Source organism: Netta rufina (assembly GCF_964035555.1).
Source record: "Netta rufina genome assembly, chromosome: 1".
Classification (NCBI taxonomy): domain Eukaryota; kingdom Metazoa; phylum Chordata; class Aves; order Anseriformes; family Anatidae; genus Netta; species Netta rufina.
In genome coordinates this window covers 157,129,032-157,153,055 of record NC_140123.1, presented here as the reverse complement: position 1 = coordinate 157,153,055, position 24,024 = coordinate 157,129,032, and the positions used below count along the sequence as shown (strand labels likewise).

General features: G+C 34.9%; 1 protein-coding gene across 1 annotated transcript; it reads left to right on the top strand.

Annotated features, from left to right (window-relative positions):
- Positions 1 to 432: 432 nt before the first annotated feature.
- On the top strand, positions 433 to 13,901 carry LOC311221876 (uncharacterized protein C12orf50 homolog; the record flags this gene model as incomplete). The annotated part of the gene is made up of 10 exons (XM_084305861.1): positions 433 to 486; positions 2,372 to 2,495; positions 5,551 to 5,724; positions 7,350 to 7,427; positions 7,514 to 7,627; positions 9,294 to 9,413; positions 10,547 to 10,654; positions 11,044 to 11,151; positions 11,384 to 11,587; positions 13,717 to 13,901. 10 exons carry the CDS (start codon positions 433 to 435, stop codon positions 13,821 to 13,823), a joined length of 1,191 nt encoding a protein of 396 aa, XP_084161987.1. The 3' UTR covers positions 13,824 to 13,901.
- Positions 13,902 to 24,024: the final 10,123 nt, after the last annotated feature.

Here is a 24,024-nt window from a genome sequence, read left to right as displayed (position 1 = left end):
AAGGACAAATACAAGAAACTCTTGGAAATGGTCCAATTTTCCATACTTTATTCTGAAGCAATGGATCTAAGGAAGATGTTCAAGCCCAAAAGGTCACATGATGTCATCATGATGATGTCACAAGATCTGGAGGAACAATGGGTGACCGTGGATGTGTAACATTCTGTCCTGGCTAGCAACCATCTTCAACAGATAGCAAACCTGGAGAAGGTACCACCTCTGTAGCTCAAGTGTACTTAGTTTTAGCTACGCTGTCAGCTGGAGTTTTGTTTCAAAAAAGAAGCAGAATTGAAGTTCCGAAGCCCCCTTTTTTAAAAGAAAACTACAGTTTTCAAGATAAAATTAAGATTTGCCTATGCGTTGATAGCTTTTATGTTTTCATGTATGCTCTGCCTGCATAAAGAGAGTGGAGTAGAAGCATAAGAGGTGAAAATGGCTGAAGTTGGGAATGACAGCTATTTCTATTTTTATTCTCCCTACGCACAGGTAAATGCTGTAGATTTTAGAGTAGTCAGCATCCCTGAATTTCTTGATATATGTACATATTTAGAGGGAGGTTTATTATCTAAATTTAGAAGTTGATATGCCTTGATCATGGCAGCATATTTAAATCAAATGTCTAATTTTCAGAATGAGAAGAGCTAATTGTCCTAAGTACCCAATGTGAATTGGGCTCAGATACTTAGGGACCACATAAGTTAGAACTCCATATAAAAATCACTGATCAGTCATCTTTCTTTATTGAATCAAAATTATATTAATTCTGAGTAAACAGACCAAGTATATTTTCTGCTTGTAGCGACAATGTGAATTTCTTTACATCCTGTTACATGCAATGAAGCCATTCAAAATGGGGTTCTTCAAAGAAATGTTTCTATTCCAAATGGTAACAATTTTCAAGTGCAATTTTTTTTTCCTTTAAAAATTAGACAGAAACTCAGTAAAAAGTAGCTGGTAGACTGGCATTTACATATCCCAGCTGGCTTGTAGTCCATATCCCAGATATGAACCTGAGTTTCCCATATTCAGGGTAATGGTCATCAGTGTGTGCCTTTTTGGAATTAGGACTTTCCTTATCACATGCTTGTGGAAGATACCTCAGGTTATAGGGATAAGTGAATTGTATAATCATAGGTGGTGCTAGAATCTGAAAACTGTTAGTAAGGAAGAGATAGAGAAAAATAATTTTGTTTGACTAATGAAAGGGATTTGCATCGGAAGAGTACTAATTGTGCAATATCATGCAGACTTTTAAACTGGAAGAATATTAATATAGGGAGAACTGAAGTGTGATCGTATGTAGGAGTAAAGCAGCAATTTTTTTTTTAAAGCTGTCGATACTTTTTTTTTTTTCATTAGGCTTTTGTTTGTCATATGTAAAAACAGCTGGGAGATGGTATGAGCAGTGAAATGACAGTAGTCTCAGAACATCATATCCTGAATATTTTTGTAAACTTGTAAGCATTTGTCACCATAATATGTTTATTCTTGGCTGCCATATTGCCTCCCTCATTAATTAAAAATAGTTTATATAAGAGGAGACTGACATTTAAGGAAGGAACTAATACACGGGAATCTAATATGTCTTAGCCTCAAAGTCATTCTCCTCATTAGGATTTCAAGTGCAGATTCTGTCACTGTGAAAAACCTCTCAGCTGTGATACTGTGTGCTCATTATGAAGGCAAGGGGAATGTTCACATCTGTTTTGCAGATTTAGACATATGGAAATAAGGTACAAAAGAGCAAGTTCCTTCAAGCATATTTTTTTAGTCTGAAATCAAAAGTGACTTTCTCCTTCCAAAGTGATGTTTTGAATGTGAAATGAAAAAAAAGGACTTTTTTTTTCTCTTGTTTTGTAATCCAAGTCTGACAAGTCTGTACAAGGATTACAAGTTCCCAAATTTTTACTTTTTCATTTTTTGTTAGGCATCTTTGTGGGTTTTGTTTTATTTTCCCATGGGCCTATATCTTTTAATATTAAGAGAGTACAGTATTGCACTTGTGCAGCAGATTTCATTTGAGATAGGTCTGATTATCCCATTAAGTAGAAAAGGAAACTCAAAATTTATGTGTATAAATTAAATAAAAATGTTGTATATTAAAAATAATAGATTTTCTCTTCCCAGCATCTCATAAAAAGTCTGCAGTACGGTGCACATAAACAGCTTTACTCTGATTCTTGTCTGGTAACAGTTCTACCTCATTAAAACTCCTTGACTTAACTGTAGACAATTTTAAATGTTCTAACATACCAGAATATGGTCTTCAAAAGTGTTATTTATCTATTCACTGCAGTACACCAGGTATTAGTCAATGTAGTCTCTTTTTATTGTTATATTTACAATATCTGAAAACTACTCTGTCCTGCAGCAGAAGTACAGCAACATCTCATGTTTCTGGGAAACACAGCCATTAGGCTGTGTGAGGATCAGTTGTGTCTTCCATCACAGCAAACCCCGTAATATAAATGGACTTTTTCTGCCACCTAGTAACAGTGAGTAAAAATATTTTCTCAACAATTTGTTTGTTAAAGTAAATATACAAAAGCATCCTTAAACTTCCACTGCTTATGTAATATGTATTAAGATCAAGAAATGTACTCCTGCAAATAAATCAGGTATGACCTGATCCAAGACAAGTTCAAGGCAAATAAAGGAATTGTATTGGTATTTGAATGGGTTGATCTATTAATTTCTTTAAGTGTCATGTTACAAATCTTTGTAATAACATGCAAGATGAATTAATAAATGGCAATTTAGGTTGCTAAGATCCATTGAGTAAAAATTTTACATTAACTCACCATTTACCGTCACAGGCAAAACAGACTCAGCATAGGGAGATTAATATAATTTATTGTGAACTATTAACAGACTAGTACAGTAAGAAACAAAAGACCTGCAGGGGAACAGGGAACAGGGGCTGTGGTCAGTCCCTAATGCTTCATCTCTGATGCTTCTTCACGGTCACTCTCTGCCCCTGCTGCCCGTGGGGTCCCTCCCACAGGATGTCGTCCTTCCCAAATTGAGCCTGCGGGGGCTGCACACAGGCAGCAGCTCCTCAAGCACTGCTCCCACATGGCTTCGTACCACAGGGTCCACCCGTCAGCAGTAAACTGCTCCAGCACGAGTCCCCCCAGGCCCGTGCTCCTGCGTGGGCTCCTCTCCATGGGCTGCAGCTCTGGCCTGGGGCCTGCTCCTGTGGGGTTCTCCATGGGCCGCAGCCTCCTCCAGACCACATCCACCTGCTCCACCGGTGGCTTCTCCACAGGCTGCAGCATGGAGATCTGGAGATCATGGGGTGCAGGAGGACAGCCTGCTCCCATGGTCAGATCAGTACTCAGAGACACGATTAAAATATTCACAACAATTAACACCTTCAGAAATTTGTTTTTTTTTTTCACATTCTTCTGTACTTAGGTATTTACTAGATAATATAGAGTAATGAAAATGGTCTGTAGGAAGGTAATAAGACAAGTAGTGTCTGTGTTGGAGGGGAGAGGTGGTTAGGATCACTATTAGCATAATGTGCTTAGGGCCATTAGTAGCATCATCTGTTGACAAAGTACAACATGTTATAAGAATGAGACACCCCATTGGTAGGCAACATAAGATTCCAGTGCTGTGTGTGTAAATGCATTTACCATCCAGTATTTCAAATAGATTTTTCAGGCTTGGCATTGGATGCATGTTATTTAAGTACAGTAATAAGTACAGTAAGGCAGTATACTTTCTCTTTTAACTTCTGAAAATCAGATTATTAAAAACAAAACAAACAAAAAACCACACCGTTACAGCCTTTTTTTGTTGTTGTTTTCCTTTGCTTCCCCCCCTTCCCTCCTCAGTTCTTTCTAAGTGGAGCTCTTATCTACCAGCAGTCCTGGTAGACAGCTGGACTAGGTTAAGAGACCAGAGCAGGGAACCAAGACAAATGTCAAAAATCAGGCAGAAGCAGGAGTGAGAAGTTGGCAGACTTGTCATAGCCAAGTGAACGAGTGAACTGAAATACAGTTGTTCACTGGCCTTATCTTCAAAGCTGTAGACAGACGTCATAAGAAATGTCTATAATGACCTCTATTAAGAAACAAGCACCTTGTGTTTCTGAAATTCTTTCAGGAAAGGATAGGCTGTTGTATCTTGTAATGTAGAGCTTAACTAATCACACAGGACCAAGGCAAGTGATGTTTCTATGAGCATCCATACTGTACAGTTCGTACATCCACAACATCAGCCTCTGCCAACTAGCACTTAGAAACTTAGGCATGCTTTTGTATATGGTGTAAGCCAGAGACCGTGCTGAGTAGGCGCTATTGACAAGGGCACCCTCTGTAAGGGTTGCCCAAAAATCAGAACTAGAAGATGGACCCTTCTTTTTACAGGAATATATGTAACTTCAAAGTCTGTGTGTTCCACAATAACATTGCTAATGCTAAAATTGCATTTATTTATATCAAGACTTAATGTTCTTGTTAAACTAAGTTTGTTTTGGCTTACAGTATCCAAAGATAATAATACACTTTGGGACTGAAAAAATCTCCACCAAGTTAAAGGGTTGTATCTTACTTGCTCTTGCATGTGATACATGCAATAAATCTGATCTGCAATAGTGTTTTTAATTGATTTAAAATATACATATGCTGCTCTTTTGCAAGCACAAAATGCACAAGGCTAACAACAACTGGAATAAAAAAAAGATGCCCATGCTTCGTGTTATTTCTATTTTTCATCATTTTTATTTTCAATCAGTTGCGTTTCCTGGTTCTCAGAAACTGCTGTTCTAGTACTGAAATAATTTTGCTGCAAAACTTTGTGGGTGGACATAGGTTTATAAGAAAAATCATAGTTTTTATGATTTTCTTTTAATTTACTGTAAACTATTTTTATTAACTTAATATACTTTCACAAAATCTGTGATTTGTACATAGTGTTTGTACATAGCATTTATACAAATGTTATGTACATTTGTATAATCTTATACATTTGTACAAGAGAGTTGTGATTTAGAAAATTCTGATGGAAAAAAAAGAAGTCTACAAGATAAAAATGGGTAATCTAGTGCTTAGCACTGCTGCATTCTTCAAAATTGATGCCATGAAGACCAACACAGGCCTGCCTTCAGCAGATTTAATACAATTCCACGGGTGGGATCCTAGACTCATTCCACAGGTGGGATCCTAGACTCACTTCAGCCAAGGTATTACTAATCACACGTTTCCCTATGTTATGAACAAAGGGATTGAAGGAAAGAAAGAAAATTACTCAGATTGATCTATCCACTAGTAGGAAGAGATATGCAACCTTTTTTGAACAGCGTAGGATGATCAAAGTGTTTCGGTTGTCAAAAGACTATATTCAGCTGTGCTTTATCTTTCCATTCAAAGGAGCTAGTGCACATTAATTTTTGTACTTTCTGTGGTTGGAAGAGGCTCTTTTGCCAGCCTCTGCACAATTGATCTTTTTGCTGATTCTTTAAATATAGTGATTTCAAAAGTTTACCTGTTGGTCCAAACCTAGTTCCTTCTTAAAAAAAAAAAAAAATGTTATTTTTTGCAGATGTTGCATTGCAGGAGGAGGTCCAAGAAGGGATTCTGAATCCAGCCTGTGGTCAAGAATCATTCAGAAATCAGGAGAATATTTTAAGACCAATTCACCCTCCACTAATTATTAACATCAACCACCAAGAGGACGAAGAGGAAGATGAAGAGGATGTTGAAGACAAAGAGAACAGTAAACAAGTTTTGTTGTTTTTTTTTTGTTTGTTTGTTTTACAAGGAAGTACAGTGGATGTTTTTCAGCTCTTAAAATATAGTTCATAAATGATTTATTCTAATAACCATTACATTTTTAGGAAAAAGTTATTGACAAAATTTTGAAATTGTTTCTGTATAATTCCTGAAGTATTCCCAGTTGGTAGTCACCAGATACATGAATAAGCCACCATTTTCTAACTTCTGTAAAATGTCTGGCTTTATATTTCGATATTGATATAATTTACATTCCCTTTTTCATCAAATAGAGTTTAAAATATTCAGATGACCATCAAATATTATTCAAAGTTCTCAGTTCAGGGATGATCCGAGCTATTGACACTTGCATTTAAAAAGACATTTTTAATGTCTTCCCCTTCTGATCAAGATTTTCAATAGCTAATACTATATGTTGACTGAGGACTTACCGTGTGCCTTTGCCTTAGCCGTCTCTGTAACAGTTACTACTGGGGAATGTTTAACAAGGGATTTACAGTAGCAGTGCAGGAACCATTTTTTTTTTTGTGCCAAACAAAAATGTTTCTGTTCTATACAGCTGCAAATACTTTCTGTTCTTTGGCACTGTCTAATGTTATGGGTAAAATGCTATCAAAATTGCAAGTTTAGGAAGCACATCTTTTAATGGAAACAGGTTTTTGAAAAGAGGTTGGGGTTGTACACGCTAATCAATGAAGGTGAAGCCATAGGTTTCTGTGCAAAATATTGTTTGTTTTCAATTTAAATAATTTGTTCAACTAATTTATAAGCTGTTCAACTAATTTATTAAACCCTCTTTAGGCAGTCACATTTTATTACTAAAAGTTATTCTTAAATCTAATAAAAGAAGTCCATGCAAAACTGAATACATATACAAATATACTAAAACAAAACAAACAACACAAAAACTGTAATTAAACATTTGGATATATCTCACTTAGAGATTAGAGATTCATAAGAAGTGAATGAATTGTGCGTCCCCAGAGAGTGAAAATGAGAAAACACTCTTCTGGGCATTCTGCAAACCACTTTGCTAGTAGTTAGGGAGCCCCAAGCTGCTTTTCACTTTCCCACTGCCTTTCAGGTTGGAAGGGCTGCTTATTGTTAGTGCTTCCTAACTCTCTTTCGGTCTGAATAAAATAAACTTTTATTCAGTATCAAAACAAGACAGTATCAAAAGTGGGTCTTTGCTAGCCTTACTAACCTTAACTGAGACAGATAAGGAATGCTCACTTCACTAGCTCTGCCAGCAGACATTACAGGATAGTAACTTTGAGCAGAGGTTTAGTGACAAGAAGTTCTTGGTGATAGGTTTAATCAGATTTCCTTGTGAATGTAAATAAATGGTCATTTTGTGAGTGAGTACTGAAAATGGTTTTAAGTCATTTTAAATCAACAGGCATTAGCTTTTTAATAGGTGTTGTTGCAATTCCATTGCACTTGGAAATACCTAACATTCAAGAGTCATTGTATTACCCAGAGCAGAGGTTGCAGTCAGAAAAAAAGTCATGACCAAAATGAAATTCATTATGGTGTTTGATCATTAAGAAACATTGAAGGTCTTTGTATAGATATCTAGTAATCTTTTAAAAAAAATATTTCCTACAGATGATTTTAATTTGTTGGCTAAGACTGCTTCAGACCTTGAAGAGGAAAGAGCAATAAAGGAAATGTGCTATAAATCTGGTAAATATGAAATTAGCGACTCTTTCATAAACAGCAATGCTGCCAATATAATAAAAGTATTTTTTCCCATTTTGGATTGTGTTTAGGAGAGTATTATAGGATTCATTACCCTCATGAACACCAATCAACAAAAATCATATCTTCGTCTCTAGAAAATGAGTTATTACCTTTGGAAGCTATCAAGCAGGATTTGCAGAAAGGCAAGTATTTTTGTATTGCTGTACTGCTTTTTGTATTACTATTCCAGGGAGGAAATTTTGCAGTTTGCACCTCTTCCCCCCCTTCTTAATTTAGTGAAAATAAAATACAGCACATAAAAAGAACATAAAAATACATCGTTATTTTTTCCCCATGTATATGTTTAGTCACTTGCATGGCAACTACCAGTATTGATTGTAGGTGGAAAAGATAGAAACTGGCTAACATTAAACCTGTATATAATTTCCAGAGGTACACAACATAGGCCTTTCATATTTTTCTTTAAGATCAAGATTTATGTGGTCTAATTTTAAACATCCCAAGTTTAGTTTATATTTCTCATACAGGCTGTCTGTTCTAAATGGACTAAGATAGGCACTCTTAATGGGCTGTTTATTCCTGATAAGGTCTGCCAAAGATTAAATGAATCACTTTTTCAGAGGTGCTCTGCTCTTTCTGCTGGCTATATTGGATGTCAAGATGACAATTTGGCTATACACCAAATTTTCATCTAACTCAATTTCAATGAAAAATATAACAAAAAACTTTAAACTCTTATGAAAGATAGTTACAAAATAGCTACATTTTGTTTTGAATGTTTCACATTTTCTAACATAAATATGGTCAAAGAAATATGAATTAATAAATCTTTATTTCCTTTGTTATTCTTCTCTTTCATTCATGAGCAAGTGGTGTGACTGAAAAAAATATGTATTAGTTTTGGCTTTATTGAATAAGTAATAGAATGTTCCATTTTAGGAGAGAGAATTATGTTATTAGTAAGACACTAGAGTATTTAGTAGGTCAGCTATTAAAAATTGCTGGGCAGAAAAATGACCTGCTACTTTTAATTTAAAAAATGTTTATTTTTATGGTAGTATAAATTTTAGGGATTAAATCTTGATAATACTGCTTTATGTAAAATAAATATTTGTAAGATGTGCCAGTGAAAAAATAGAGTGGAAAAATATTCTCCATTTTGAGTTATACTGCATTTGAAGTCATGCTGTTTTGCCTGATGATTTTTGCCAACCTAAATTGTTTGACAGAATTGGGCAAAAATATTTCCTTGTTATTTCTACCTTTAAAATGTTCATTATTTGAATAGTTTTGATAAACTTTTTCTGGCAAGTATTTAAATATATTTAGACTGTACACAAAGAATTCAGTGACAAATATATGATTACTTATAACTTTTAATATTTATATTTATAATTACATACATTCAGAAAAAATCAGATAGATGCATTTTCCCAAAGCATTTCTTCAACTGAGTTTCTGAGGTTTTAGATATTATGATGGCATGTATCTTAAAAATACCACATATCCACAGGATAGCATAGGATTCATAAGTATCATTCATTAAAAGTGAGAAGCTAAAGAACTAGATAATTTGTAGCTGGTTCTTTACCTTGCAGTTGTAGTCTTCTGTAACCTGAGTATTGTGTCACTTCCCTAAAAAACTTAAAAGTTGTACATCAGTGTTTGAGTTACATTACACACTACCCAAATTACTAATAAAAGAGAAATAACAATATAAAACAAGAGGTTAAAGAAAATTGCTCTGAGCTAATTACTAACTCACAAAGGTGGGAGGAAAAAAATGACAGTTTGATTTAATGTGCTTACACAAAAGCAGCTAAAATATCCTTTCTGTTGCCTTTCCAGGTGATGGTAATACAAATCCTACAAAACTTAATAATATAAAAAGAGAGGGGGAGACTTCAGGAAGGAGAGTGTCAGTAGAGGGTATTAACAGAACAGATCATAGATCCTTTGAAAATGGAGGTAATATACTTTAAGATTGTCTTCTCATTGCTGGACATCGTGTGGTAAATACATTTACCATAAATGAATATGTGTATATGAAACTTCACTATTTAAATAGAAAAGAATAAGTCAAATACAGAGTTTTTTGTCTGTTATATGCACTTCTTATCATAACGCACCATTAATTATAACAATTAAAAGTATCATTTACGATTCCACTTGCTTTAAGTTCCTAGTAAAAAAAAAACAAAAAAAAAACAAACAAACGGACTTTTTCCTGCTTAATTTTGGAAAATAAATGTCTCTCTGAAGTTATAAAAAATGTGTAGGAATGACAAGTTAGTATGCTTTAAAAACCTGTTATGTGAAACTATCCTTAGTTAAGATGAATAGGCTTTGTATTTTTCAGTTATTGTACAGTGAAATACTAAAGCTTCAATCCTGCATCTTTTCTGATGGGAGCTGATTTCTCTGAACAGAATTGAACTTGTGATGTAGTGTCTTGCCATGTTGAGTTTAGTACAGAATCATGTAATTAAGGTTAAAGAATGCCCTATTATCCTTGAATTTGTGTTTACTTAACAGTACTTACTCATTTTCTTCTTCAATACTTATTAGTATTAAAAATAATAATTACTGTATTATTCTTTTTTTTTCTTCCCTTAGTTTGTCAATGCAAAATAATGCAGTACCATGCTAGGGATGCTTGGTCTAGCTTTGAGCAAACTGGTATGCATATTCTAGCTCTAGAACTGTATGGAACAGTACTAATGTATCTTAAATATTAATTCTTTTACTACAACTTTTATGTACAGTATGTGTTTCTCTTTTAGGTGTTCTTCACTGTCATTAGTAAAAAGTTACCACTGAGAAGCAATCCTATAATTAAATCTCTGCTCATACCCATGTTGATTTAAAGTTTTTAAATGTTAGATGTTTATCTTCTTTATTTGACTTTTCTGGGCCTTAATGAATCATGTTTGGTTTCTTTTTTTTTCTTTTTTTCTTTTCTTCACATTTTGTTTTTTATTTCTAAATTCATTTCAGTGAAAATGTAATTCTAAAAATAGCAAATCATGTGTGTTGTCCACATTTGATTTTTAATTGTTTTTCTTTGGTGTAGATGATTTTTTGATACTCATTTTCTGTAGGAGGTGATTGTTTTGTGGCACAGAGAAACATATTTGTTGAAGGGAAAAGAAACGAGGCACTACCTTTAGAAAAAGCACCAATTGCATCAAAGTATTCAAGTGTAAAAGGTATTTAATTATTACATATTTTCTGATTTTTAGATGAGATTTCTTTTACAGTACTAATGAAGATTTTCTCATTCTTAATGGGAAACGTTCTGAGCCAGAACCAATTAAAGTAATTGTACTAGTTCAAAGTACTGTGTTTTTAGCCAAATTTTGAGTTTTCTGACAAGATTTTGAGACCCTGGAATCTGCTAGAGGAAATGTAGCAGTTTTTGCTTTCCTTTTGTGGGATGATACTTTAAAAATAATTAAGGTGAGAAAGAACATTCCTCACCCAAGGAGACCTGTGTGTGAAGTGGGAGATGAGTTTTTCAGAACACTGTAGCATTTCTTGATAAGAAAATGTTGTGTGCTTTTTGAAAAAGTAAATCTGTGCTATTTTAACTCCTTAGCAACAAGCCGCTCTGAATTGGTAAAGAAGCATCATTTTAAGGGAGTAAAGAAAAAAAAATGGATTTCTGAGGAACCAAGAAACTTATCTAATACAGTAACAGGCAAAGGTATTTTAGAAAATGGTTGTTTTTTTCATTTTTATTTACTAAACTATTAGATGATTTAATAGTGCCTAGCTCTGTTCCTAGTGTTAGATATGGACAATTTGTATTTTGGTTGGACTTCTTTAAGGAACTTTTTTTTTTTTAATCTTGTCTTCCAGGTTCCAGTCTTCTCTAATATGTCAAATTTTGAATAATGCCACAACGTTTCTTTTTAAATTTGTTCTTCCACTTTTAGAAAATCACACTTCAAACCCAAAAGTTAAACCAAGTTACCAACAAAGTGATAAAAGAAAGGATGATGAAACTGCTTCTTCTATTATTTCTGTGAGACAAGCTGGAAGAAACACTTACTTCAATTCTTCAGAACCCCGAAGATCAGCATATGTGTTCTACCGTAATGTTACAGATGTCCAAGAACCAAAGTTTAATGGATCTATGGGTGAGTTCCTGCTTACACAGAATTCTTAAAATGTTGCTAAATATCTGTTTAGGTATTCTTAAATATGGGCAAGAGTAAATTTAATCCAGCATAATTTTCATAATTTGATTGCAGTAGTATCCATAAAAAGAAATGTAAATACTTTTATGCTTTATAAACATTTAAAATTAATCAGAATATTAATGAAAAGTAATTCAGTCACCTTCACAGAAAGGATTAATTTCCCTGCCTAACAAAGAGGGATGAATCCATTGATGTGCTGATGTGCTCAAATATACTGATTCCCACTTTTCACAGCTCCTTTTATGTGATTTATTCTTTTGAAATAAATAAACCTTGTAATAGTCCCCTTTAACTTCTCATACTACTGGAAGCATTGAAAGCAAAAGTAGTAGAAGTAGTTTTGTAGTAGAATTTCAGTTTCCTTTCAAGAAATACTTATTGTTCAACTTTTTGCTACCATCAGCGGATGAAGGAATGATCTTTCTTTGTGTATTTTTTTTTCCACAACTAGTATTCCACTGTGGTTTTGCCTATGATTTATGATTATTTTCATTATTTACAATTATTTTTCTTCTTGCATAAACAAGGGCTTTACTCAAACTTCTATTATCAATTTAAATATATTCCAAACTTTGGTGATAAACACTCTTCATAATATATTATGTTCTCACGTTATTTATACTGGAGAGAGGATCAAATTAATTATTTCTGCCATTCTTTCAGGATGATATTTTTCTTCATTGTTTTGCCATCTTTGACATACTCTACGATCTTCTTCGTAGTATACAATATGTCATAATTTAACAAGAAGCTTACAGTGGGATTCTGAGTTTTATATCTTAAGTTTTGGCAATCTGTTTCAGATATAACCATAATTTTGCATCTTTCACTTTATTCTGAACTTGCTAATACAGCTTTACACAATATGGTGTCTTAGTTTGCGTTTTATTTGTCTTTCTATTTCCAGTCTCCATGGTTTATTTGGATAACTGTTTTTTTTTATCTGTCACTTCAGCAGCAAATTAAGTGGTAAATAATTTAAATAATCATAAGATAGGAAAGTGATTCATCTTGCCAGTTTTATTCATCTGTCTTAAACTGGAATGAGGTCTTGATGTACCTCCCTATCTTCATTTCCAATAAAAGGAACCTCCTTTAGACAAAGTACTGGTTTTAGATGAATAAAGTTAAATGAAATGAAATCTGACATCAGTGTTTAGTCTGCAGGATGAATATTTATTTATTTATTTATTTATTTTCTTTTAATATTTGTTTTGATTAAATCTTGACAGGTTATATAGAAATAACAGAAAGAATGTTCTTAATGCAAAGGATACTTCTTATAAAATTTCCAGGCTAAAAAAAAGATAAAGTGTTTCAAAGAAAATATGACCAGAATTTTTGTCATATGTCAAAATGTACCATTTTTGATACTTTTCTTTTCAAGAGCACCTGAGCCATTTGGTCTGAAATGATCCAAAACAAAAATTATGCTTGACACATATGAAAGATTTTAGACCCAAACTGAAAACTGTGATACTTAGATGTTGCATATAAACTGAAAAGCTTAGAATTATTATGTAATTATTCACTGGAATTACTGGATTTAATCTGGAGCTAAGAGAAAATAAGAATATTGATAATACTCATTTCAGCCAAATTTTATACAAAATGATTATTCATTAGGCAACATACCTTGATGCAAAACCAACCGTCTTGCACAAGAATGTAGTATTGCCTTGCATCTAATGCTTTCACAAGCAGAGATAAAAGAGTATGTTGGATTATTTTGTTCTGTTTTGTTTTAAACTAAAAGCAATTGGTCCCATTAGGAAGATTTTCAACACTGGACATTCATTCTGATTACCTCAAGGATGTCCTTGGAAGAATAACATCACTTGGAAGACCTTGTGAGCCTCATAGAAATTCTAAAAGATTATAAGTGTTTTTTAATGTACTAGGCATAAAGTCTATATTTAATAATACCTTGCATTTTAGGGGTGATTGACATGATCCATCAATTGATATTTCAGCAAATGTTTCTTTTAAATCACATATCAGACTAAGATAGTCTCTCCTGAAATTACAGCTGAAATTTAGGAACAATTTATATATTTCTTCTATAGACAAATATACTTCAGGATCTTGTAATGCACCAACTTGGAGGAAAAGGAATCCACATGCAAAGACATTCTCTAAGTTTAAAACAACCATTCAGGTACCTGTTTTATAGAAATATTTATAATTGAGTCGTTTTAATAAAGGTGATGTCTCTCCTTGCCAAGAAAACGTATAACTGCTCTTCAAACTTGCTGAACCAAAGATTGCAAGATTCTAAGCAATGCCGAGTAGTCTGAATGAGTTTTGTTTGTAGACATACAATTTTGCCAATATAGCTAACCTATGATTTCTAATTTTCTATAATATCACTGATATGAATACAAAATATGTACCTGCTTTTAAAGTGAAGAGATAAATGAAGTTGGTTTCGTCTTGTAGCACTGGACAAAGCAGAAGAGACTCTAGATACGTGCAATCTATTTGTCTCTCTGTTTGTTTGCTCATGAAGTATCTGCAATAGCTGAACTATGATCAGTCTAGGTCCAAATTCATAAAAGGACTCAAGCTACCAAAAGCCTCAGGAAACACCCGAAGAACCATTAATGCATTTTGCAGCTGTCTTGAAAGCAGAGATTAGAACCTTTATCTCCTTTCCCATGGATGAGTAGCCAAACCATTAGTCATCAGTCTGTGCTTCATTCAGGGAAGACATTTCCTTCTTATCTCCTATCTCCTTATCTATCCTCCACTGATATTTCACTCTGCAGTTGCATAGTTCAAAAGGTGGAAGAGCAGAGCATCCTCTCAGTTCTTTCAAACTTAACCTAGCTTGCTGTGAAAGTGCATCCCTGAAATTAGGAAGAAATAAGTTGAAATCCTGCTGAACAGTGCCCTTTCTTGGGTGAATCCTTTTACCATGACTTTATTTTATAGAGGATGATCATTTTTTTTTTTTATTGTTATTTTTATTTTTATTTTTCTAAGCAGCTTCTTTGGTTTGTGGAAACCAAAGAATTCTCTCAGATTAGTGCAAAGTGGATGGGTCACAAATACGCAACTTTGTGGCCCTGTGTTTCAGAGCCCTCTAAGTGGCCCAGTTATCGGTATTCAGATGAGTTCACACAGGGGAGCACTATGCCATTTTGATTCCAGTCTGAGATGCAAAATTCTGTTGAGGCACCAGATAGATGCAAAGCACCTAAAACCACCTACTGCAATCCATCACTAGGCTTACTAAGAAGTCTGATCACTTTGTGCAAGTACCACATGGTTCTCAAACAACTGCTTGGAAAAGTTTTGGAGTGAAAATACTTTAATGAAACATTTTGAAAATAAATTAATTATATTAATATGAAATATTTTTATTTCTATCGCTTCTGTAAGTGTTGAAGGTTTAATTCTTAAAACATCTCTGAAAGAACATACAGTTTTACTCAGATTATGCACAAAATATTCAGTATATCTATTTTGACCACAGAGCCAAGAAGAAATGGAAATGAATATAAAAGGAGAAAGATTTGTAGAAAGGAGAAAGCTATGAAACCAATACTTCAACTTACAAGAAAAATTTAAATTAAAAGAAGGAAATTAACAAGTACTGCCCAACTGGACATCAAAAGATGATAAAATTGCAAATCTCAAAAATAATCTGCAGGAAGTACACTTTAACATTTTATCAAAAGTGATAAAAATGCAAATTAAAAAGTATGTTCCATATGTGCACATATACAGGTCTTCAATCTATTCACAAAGTTTAATCTGTTGTTAAAATTTGACGGTTCAAATGATTTATTACAGGCTATGGCTGTACACTTCAAGACTGATAGCAAAAGATGTCTGTAGGGGGGGGGAGGACTCCTTAAACAGAGTATTCCCCCATTTTGTTTGACAGATACTTTAATGAAAAATTACTAATATGAATTAATATTATTAGTTACACTTGGCAGTTTCAGAAGACTTTGAATGTAAACAGCAATATTAATGCATTCTAGAAAATGTCTGTTCTGGTGTGAAAGACAGATTTGTAGACGATGTAATTGCTAGATGTTTGAGGGCTCATTCTGAGTTTGATCTTAATATTTTGCCATTTTAGTAGGGCAGCAGAACTGTTATGAACTAAATGAACTTCACAACAAAACAAGAATTAACAGAAATATGTTTTTCCACACATTTTAAACAAAAGTATAAAAGACTGGATAAAGACAGAGAGAAAGACTGACAAGAAGACTACAATATCTCTTCCTGAAAAAATAAACTATATAAATGGTTTTAAAGTGAACAGTGACAATGTACTACTATTTCTCTAGAGAGCACAGATTTGTTTTTAAGTCTTTTCTGCATTTCCATATTTATTTATTTTTTTCTTCTATGAGACAGACTGATTTGGTTTCTTTCCTGTAATTGGAGAGAATGGGTTTTGATCACCTTTATTCTAGGATTGGATCAATATATCAAACAGTAAACAGCACCGTGTAAAAATAGAAAAACTGACACACCAGAAGGCAGGTGTAAGCAGGAAATGGAGCCTGAAGGAGGAACTTTGGAAGATGAAACAAATGCACTCAAAAGTTAAAAATAGCTTTCTGGAAAACTGAAAATTATGTAATTGTGGACCATGTAACTGAAAGAAACATGTTTCAAAGATTCCCTCCAGAGAGTTAAGAAAAAGAGGGGCAAGGCAAAGGATTCTGTCTTTCATGAAATACTGGTCAGTAGCCAATGTGTGCAACTATTGTACCTAACACTAAATTACAACATACTTATATGTTGTAATTTATATATAATTTATATATATAAATATGAATGCATATCTTTGTCTCAAACATTTTTCATTTTTTTTGCATTTACTTACCCTTTGGTCATTCTTAGAACATACTCAGTTTTGGAGGAGAGCCCTTCAAACATTTTTTTAGAGCTCTGTGATCCAGTAATTACCTCAGTGGCACCCATGGCTATGAACATAAAAGCACTTTGCTTCTTTGTGACTGTTTAAAATTGTATCAGATGCTTTCCAGGGTGCCTTCTAGATGAAATTATTCTATCGTTCTATGAGAAATATCATCATATATTTCTCAGTCCTACTTTACTGAGAATATCTTGCAAAAAAATAGGCGAGTAATGCTTTAAATATTATTACTTTTAATTTTAGAAATTGATTATAACGGTGTAGGCAGTTGGGCATTACTTTCTTAGCTGCGAAAATAATAGATTATCTGTTTTAGCTGAGAGGTAGAAAATGTTAAAAAACAAAGCAAAACAAAAAAATTGGTAACATCTTTTTAAAATCAATGATTAAGTGTACTGAAAAGTCTCCCTCCCTCTAATTAAACATTGGATTCTCAACTTGTATCACACAATGCCTTGCAGCAACATTTTGTATCTTGTCTGCCTGAGGCAGCTTAAAATCTTGATTTGGAGGGTTGTTCTACCCAGTTATTTTTTAACATCTAGAAAAATACTTTTATTCTCATTTTCAAATAAACATAAATTTTACATATACTGATTGTTCAATCTCTGTAATTTAGAGGATTGAATTTGGCAGGGCCATAAATTGAGCAGGGCCAAACATTATTTTGGTCTGTTTTTTAGTATTTAATTAAAAAGGGTTTCAGTATTTAAATTTTGGAATTTATTTGGTTTGAGAGTAGCAGTGCAAAGATCCCACTCTGCCTTAGTAATTTTGTTTCAGAGTACAGCTGATACTCTTTGCTTGCTTGGGTGTTAACCTGTTGGTTTTACTTATCAGTGTACTGTACAAAGAAATGGAAGTTTGAGAGTTCATTACAATTACTAACAGTGTGTTTGCCAGAAACTTACTTAAAATTACTAAAAAGAACAGATGGGCATAAAATTTGAATGTTGCTGAGTGTTCCAGCATCAGATAATGACAGAGTAGGTGGTGCTACAGTTTTAGACTTTCCTGGTGAATCCATCTTTGATCAAATATGTTCTGAACCCTGAATGGTGTGAAGAAAAAAAAAAAAAAAACACAAAACAAACAAACAAAAATAAATAAATGGGTGACATGGTTTGGATTAGAAACAGTAACAAAGTGAACTTCTAGCCTCCAAATTTATGAACTTAACAGTGAACTAGAAGTAAGCTGAAGTTCATTACTGTATGTATTTTCTAAGTATATATTGTGAAATCTGAGAAGGCATTATGACATCTGAAAATATAAATATTACATTTGATTCTTTCCCTTAATTGTATTTAAACTCAAAGAGCTTTGTTAATCTATGTATTTATTATAGTTCTGAGCTAATATAAAAAGGAAATAAGTCTTAGCACTGTTTTCCTGTACTGGATAGATAAAAAATGAGTGACCAAAAGGTGAACAAATGTCTAATGTGAGTCTAATGTGAGCCACCTGAAGGAGAGACTGTGCTTTATTGTATGGTATTGTTACTATACTGTGTTTAAAAAATGGTGTTTGTATATTCATAAACATACAATAAATGCACCTAGTAAAAGTAAATAATGTATGGAATTTTATTTATATTATTTACCTTGCTTGTAACAGGACTGTAATTAATTAGATAAAAATAATTTTTACTGAGCTTTGACTACAGTGAACTGACAAGCATAAAAGTATACCTTCATGAACTCATCTTTCAACTGTAAAGTTGCAAATTTTGCAGCAATCTCTGCACCTGAAATCAATAAAGCACCTTCATCTCTCCAATAACTACCTCACATTCCATAACAAGCAGTCTCTTGCACATCAAGGGTTGAGTGATTTGCAGTGCAGCAAACCTGAGTGGGCACAGGTCTGTGCTACTCTGTGCTGTTACCCTTAAGAGTGTGGCCTTTGTGCCTGTGCTGTGCCACACAAATGCCTTTGCTCAAAGGAAACTGAGGGCATTCAGTACTGTACGCTGTGAGGCTTAAGTAGTGGATTTCTGTGTCTTCACATACTCACTGCACGACAAAACCCCCACACTGGTTTAAACTAACAGTACTTGAAAATCAGTGCTTAGATAATGTGTCAAAGATCAGAGGCAAAGGGCTTCTGAAGCATAGTTGAACTTGGTGTATCATTTATGCATATACACAATTCACTGCTGAGTTGAAAAGCCCAGGGGAAAGGAATGATCTGTTGTTTTCACCTTATGCATGTAAAAATACGCTAATGTTTTTCCAGATGGTATGTCTAAAAGCACATCAGATACCTAGTGTAGGTGAACCATATTAGATAGTAAACAGATTAACAGTGGTACCATCTGTATTTTATTAAAAGTTGCAGAGCTTCCAGCTTGAAAGCCTGCATTCCTGAACAAACTTTTACAGCTAAATTAAAAACACCACCTCCCAGGATCTTAGCAGAACTGATGTTTTAAATAAGCTGTTTGTATATAAATATATCATAGTATATCTCAAGTTGACATACAAATGAGGAAAAAAAAAAAAAAGATGGTTGTAAAATAAAAACAGAACAATTTTTTTTCCTGGAAATTTTAAAGATTGCTTAAAAAGGATGATATTAACAATTTCACCCTAATGGAGATTTTTTTTTTATATAAACGGTGCCTTGTATAGCAATACTTTATGTAAATAAATAAATATATAAATAGACTGTAAATTACAGAACTAGAGCTGCAGTCACTAGGGGTCAGTACAGTCACAGGAATAAGCTCCAACAAGGCACACGAGTGAACTTTCATTACAGTGAGTTTGATTCCAGCTCTCCAGAGCTCAAGCCTATTTGCAATGTTCTCCAACAGCTTTAAATTAACAGAAAAGGAAGGTCCCAGAAGGCTTGTTATGCTTCCTAACAGCCACCTCAGGAAGAGGTGCAGCAACCTATATTCAAAATCACTAAATAGCTATTTTATTTATTTATTTAATTTGAAGCAATGATGTTACTGTACTTTTGCCCTATCCTACACTTTCCAAAAGGCATTTCTGTTACCTCCCAGACTGGACAGCTCTCATTACCCTTCTTAGAGAAAAAGTCTTTTCTAGAAGCTGTTCCCTAACTGAAAATCTACTTTAACTTTTCTAATCTGGAAACCTTTTAGATATTTGTGTAGGAGAAATGATTCCCACCTTGATCCCTTCTCCCATTGATTCATATAACCTTATTCTGTCTTTAAAAGATACATACCACCTATTATGGGCTGTCTGAGAGCACAATGAGAATACCCATGTGTCCATCAGTGAAACCTTTAACTATTCAGACCTATCCCAATTAACAAGTTTTACTCAAACGGGTTTGACTAGGTAGCAAAGTTTGCCTTGATTTTGTCTACAGGAGAAAACAAACAAACAAACAAACAAACAAAAACACATACAGAGATGTACAAAAAGTGGGAGAAGGAGAAAGTTTCATTGTTAACAACTGCCTCAAAACTGCCCAGCACACTTCTGGAAGTCTATCCACCCCACGGTGCACAACTACAATCTGCAGTTAAGCATCTAAAAGGCTCTGCTGATTCTTCCTAGGCCTCTACTTTCTCCCAGCACTCTTGGAAGTCCCAATGATCTCTTAGCATTCCTTCCCAAGCATGGCCTCAGAGCAACCCCAATAAACTCAGTGTTACTTCTTTATGTCAGCCTGAACACTGAAGTTGCTTCAGCACAAAGTAGTTTTGTTTGTTTGTTTTTGTTTGCTAAACATAAGAGAAAATCTTTGGGGAGAAGAATTTTGTCTGACTAGTGAAAAGCTTTGAGCCAACTCTGATGTGGACCACACCTCCATTCAAGTGAAGGGGTCTATGGAAAATGAAATTTAAATTATAACATCTCCAAAAAATGGATCTAGGTAAAGGTCTAGATGAACTTGGGGAAACTGGTAACAAAAACTATTCCTTCTCTCTTGAATGAATATGGGATAGTAGAACCTCAGAAAGAGATGTTAAATGCCTTTTCTTTTCACATCCCCTTTTTCTTTACAGGTGAAAATGACAGAAACATACTACAGTGGTATTGTGCTAGTGAGAGTAAAACTGTTGTGCTTAAAATACAAGAGAAGTCCTGCTGCTTCTTCCCTCTCTGTTTTTCTAAGAAAAGGGCAGTTAGGCAGAAGTAAATATTAAAATTTGCAGGGCCTTTTGAAATGTTAAGGTTCCTGGAAACATGGATCCTTTTTTTTAGATGTACCTCTTTTCCCGACTGTCGTACTTATATGGGCAGAAATAAAGTGAGATAAACAAACAAACAAACAAAAATAATAAAATGTCCACATGCAGGTAGCATACATGCAGGTAAGACTAACAAAGTTATTCTGCTCCTGTAGCTTCCAGTGGGCAGATTTTCTGAGCACCAGAGAACTTTAGTTATTTAGAAAGTTAATTCCCAAGAATTTTGACTTATCTTGTTTTAAGAACACATATACACTTTTTTTTTTTTTTATGACACATTTTATGACACATGACAATAACAGTATCTCCAAAGGTTGTTATCCTTACCATTGCTCATGCATCATGAAGATTAATGCATTTCCACTGCAAGAAACGAATGTGCTTCTTTCATCTTCACAACTCCTCCTGAACTGCATGAGAAACCTGAAGAGCAGATTTTGAAGATAATACTTCTTTATAGGAACTTACACAAAGCAAAGCATACTCTAACATAACCCATATAGTAATTCTATTGACTTCTGCACAATTATTCATATTTTAAAATTCAAGTGTGTTTTGACTAAGCACAGCAGAAAACTCAGTGGCTTCCAAGGTTTTCATTACAGTGTTCACTCTGGCCTGCCAAATTATTATTACTCTGGGACATGAATGAGGATATAAAATCCAGCAAGACTTTTAACTTTCAAAGTGAAATTTGCAAACTGGGCAAATATGATACAGAATTATAGGAGCAACAAGTCATGGAAATATGACAATCATTGGTAAGTTAGATAAAAAGTGCCTTGTACTAGCAATTTCACAGAATCACAGAATCACAGAATTTCTAGGTTGGAAGAGACCTCAAGATCATCGAGTCCAACCTCTGACCTAACACTAACAGTCCCCACTAAACCATATCCCTAAGCTAAACCATATCCCTAAGCTAAACCATATCCCTAAGCTATATCCTAAGCAATTTCAGTTGGCTAGTGCCAATGAAAGCCTTTGTTCTCTTGGCATAGGGAGTACCTACTGGTTAAGGCAAGACAGGAGTCCTGAGTAGTTTGTGCTCTTAAGTGCAGACCATTAACATTCAGAAATGTTTATCTGGGGGGATGTCATGGTTTTGGCTGGTATAAAGTTAATTTTCTTCATAGTGACTTGTATGATGCTGTTGCTGAGCTGTGCTCTCACAGAGCCAAGGCCATTTCTGCTCCTTGCGCTGCCCTGCCAGTGAGGGGCTGGGGGCACACCAGGAACTGGGAGGGGACACAGCCAGGACAGCTGGCCCAGGCTGACCAGAGGGATGTCCCATACTGTGTGGCATCATGCTCAGCAATAGAGCTTGGGTAAAGAAGGAGAAAGGAGGGACGCTGGGAGTGATGGCATTTGTCTTCCCAAGGAACCACTCTGCATGACGAGTCCTGCTTTCCTGGAAGTGGCTGAGCACCTGCCTGCCGATGGGAAGCAGTGGATGGATTCCTTGGTTTGCTTTGCTTGTGCACGGCTTCTGCTTTATGCACTGAACTGTCCTTATCACAATCCCAGTGTTGTTGCACTTTTACCTTTCTGATTCTCTCCCCCATCCCACCTGGGGAGACTGAGTGAGCGGCTCTGTGGGGCTGAGCTGCCTGCCAGAGCTAAACCACTTCAGGGGATTATTCAATTTATTCCAGTTTATGCTTATATCTATAATTCTTTTTCATTGGCCAGGGAACATGTAGTCAGGAATACTGCCAGTACAGCTTGGACAGGTGGCCTGCTGAAGTAAACAGCGATACAACTTCTTATGTCATGTCCAGATATCAAAAGTAGTCTTTAAATTGTTAAAATAATTAAATGGAAGAGCTTGTGGCTGCACTTTTGTGGCCAGTATAAGGAATTGAAAATATGATAACCATGATATTTTGCAAATTACTTAAAATTGGATCTTTGGGAGATGAAGTTGTTAAATGTTTTGTGAAGTGCCAATCACATGTTCCTTAGTGAAAATGGCACATGACAGTAGCACTGAAGTTCCTGGTAAACTGATGGTAATATTTCTTTCAGGTAGGGCAGCTGCAATGTTTCAAGTCTGGAAACTGGCAGATATTTAGCATTTCTTACCTTGAGGCCACAGATACCTGCTGTTTGATTTAAAGCATTAGAAAAACTATCAGCATGGCTTGGACTGAAGTTGCTATAGAATAAATAGCCACAGTAGCTGAACTCTCCCATTTCCCATTGTTTTATTTGCCCTAGAGTGCACTGCACTGTTTTGAACTGACACACCTCAGGGACTCACAGCAGGATTTCATCCCCTTATTGCAGCACGAATGATCCAACATTTGGTGTGCTGGAAAAAGATGTTTTAAAAGCCATTATTTTCAAATCCCTAGGATGGTACACACTAATGTTTATTTAAAAGCCAAGTAACAGCAGTGCATAAGATCTAATCTAATAGACTAGCAACCACTTCTTATTAGGGTGCATAATGGAAGTAGGTTTCAGCATACCAGATCATATCATTCATCTCTCAAATATTTGATATATGACTCTCATCAGAGCTGCTGTAAAGAAAACCATCCTCCTTATTCCAGTGTAAACTCCAGGCAGTAAAGAGCTTATGTCCTGAATAGAAGGTTTCCTGGTCTTTTGTACATATACATATATATATATTTAAATGTAAACTATTTTGCTGTTGCTAAAATTATTGTTTTTCCACATTATTTTTTGTCACCACTTAAAATGTTGATATTATATTATAAATTCATAACCTGTACTTTCTTTCCTTAGATGCTACAAGTGGCAATGCCTACAGTCCCTGAATGCATGGGATATCTGTGCTGACTTGCATTGGGTTTATGTGGCAAGGATTTGGTATTGGGGTGGCCAAAGTGGTAGCTTCTGCAAGAAGAATCCAGAAGCTGCCCTGTGTTAGCTAAGGGCCTGGACATTGGCCAGAACCAAGCCAATAAGCGATGTTGTTTGCACATCTGTGAAAGCATCTTTAAGATAGGAAAAAACAAACAAAAAACAAAACACCCCACCCCCTCCCAAAAACAAACAAACAAACAAAAAACACTGGGGAACAGCAGCTAGGGAAGAAAGAGAGGAGTAAGAACCAGCCCTGCAGCCACCAAGGTCAGTGCAGCAGGAGGGCAGGAGGTGTTCCAGGCATGCAGCAGAAGTTGCCCTGTGGCCTGTGGAGAGGCCCCTTGTGTAGCAGGCTGTCCCCCTGCAGCCCATCGGTCCCACATGGAGCAGATCTCCATGCTGCAGCCCATGGAGGAGCCCCCAGTGGAGCAGGTGGATGCGGCCTGGAGGAGGCTG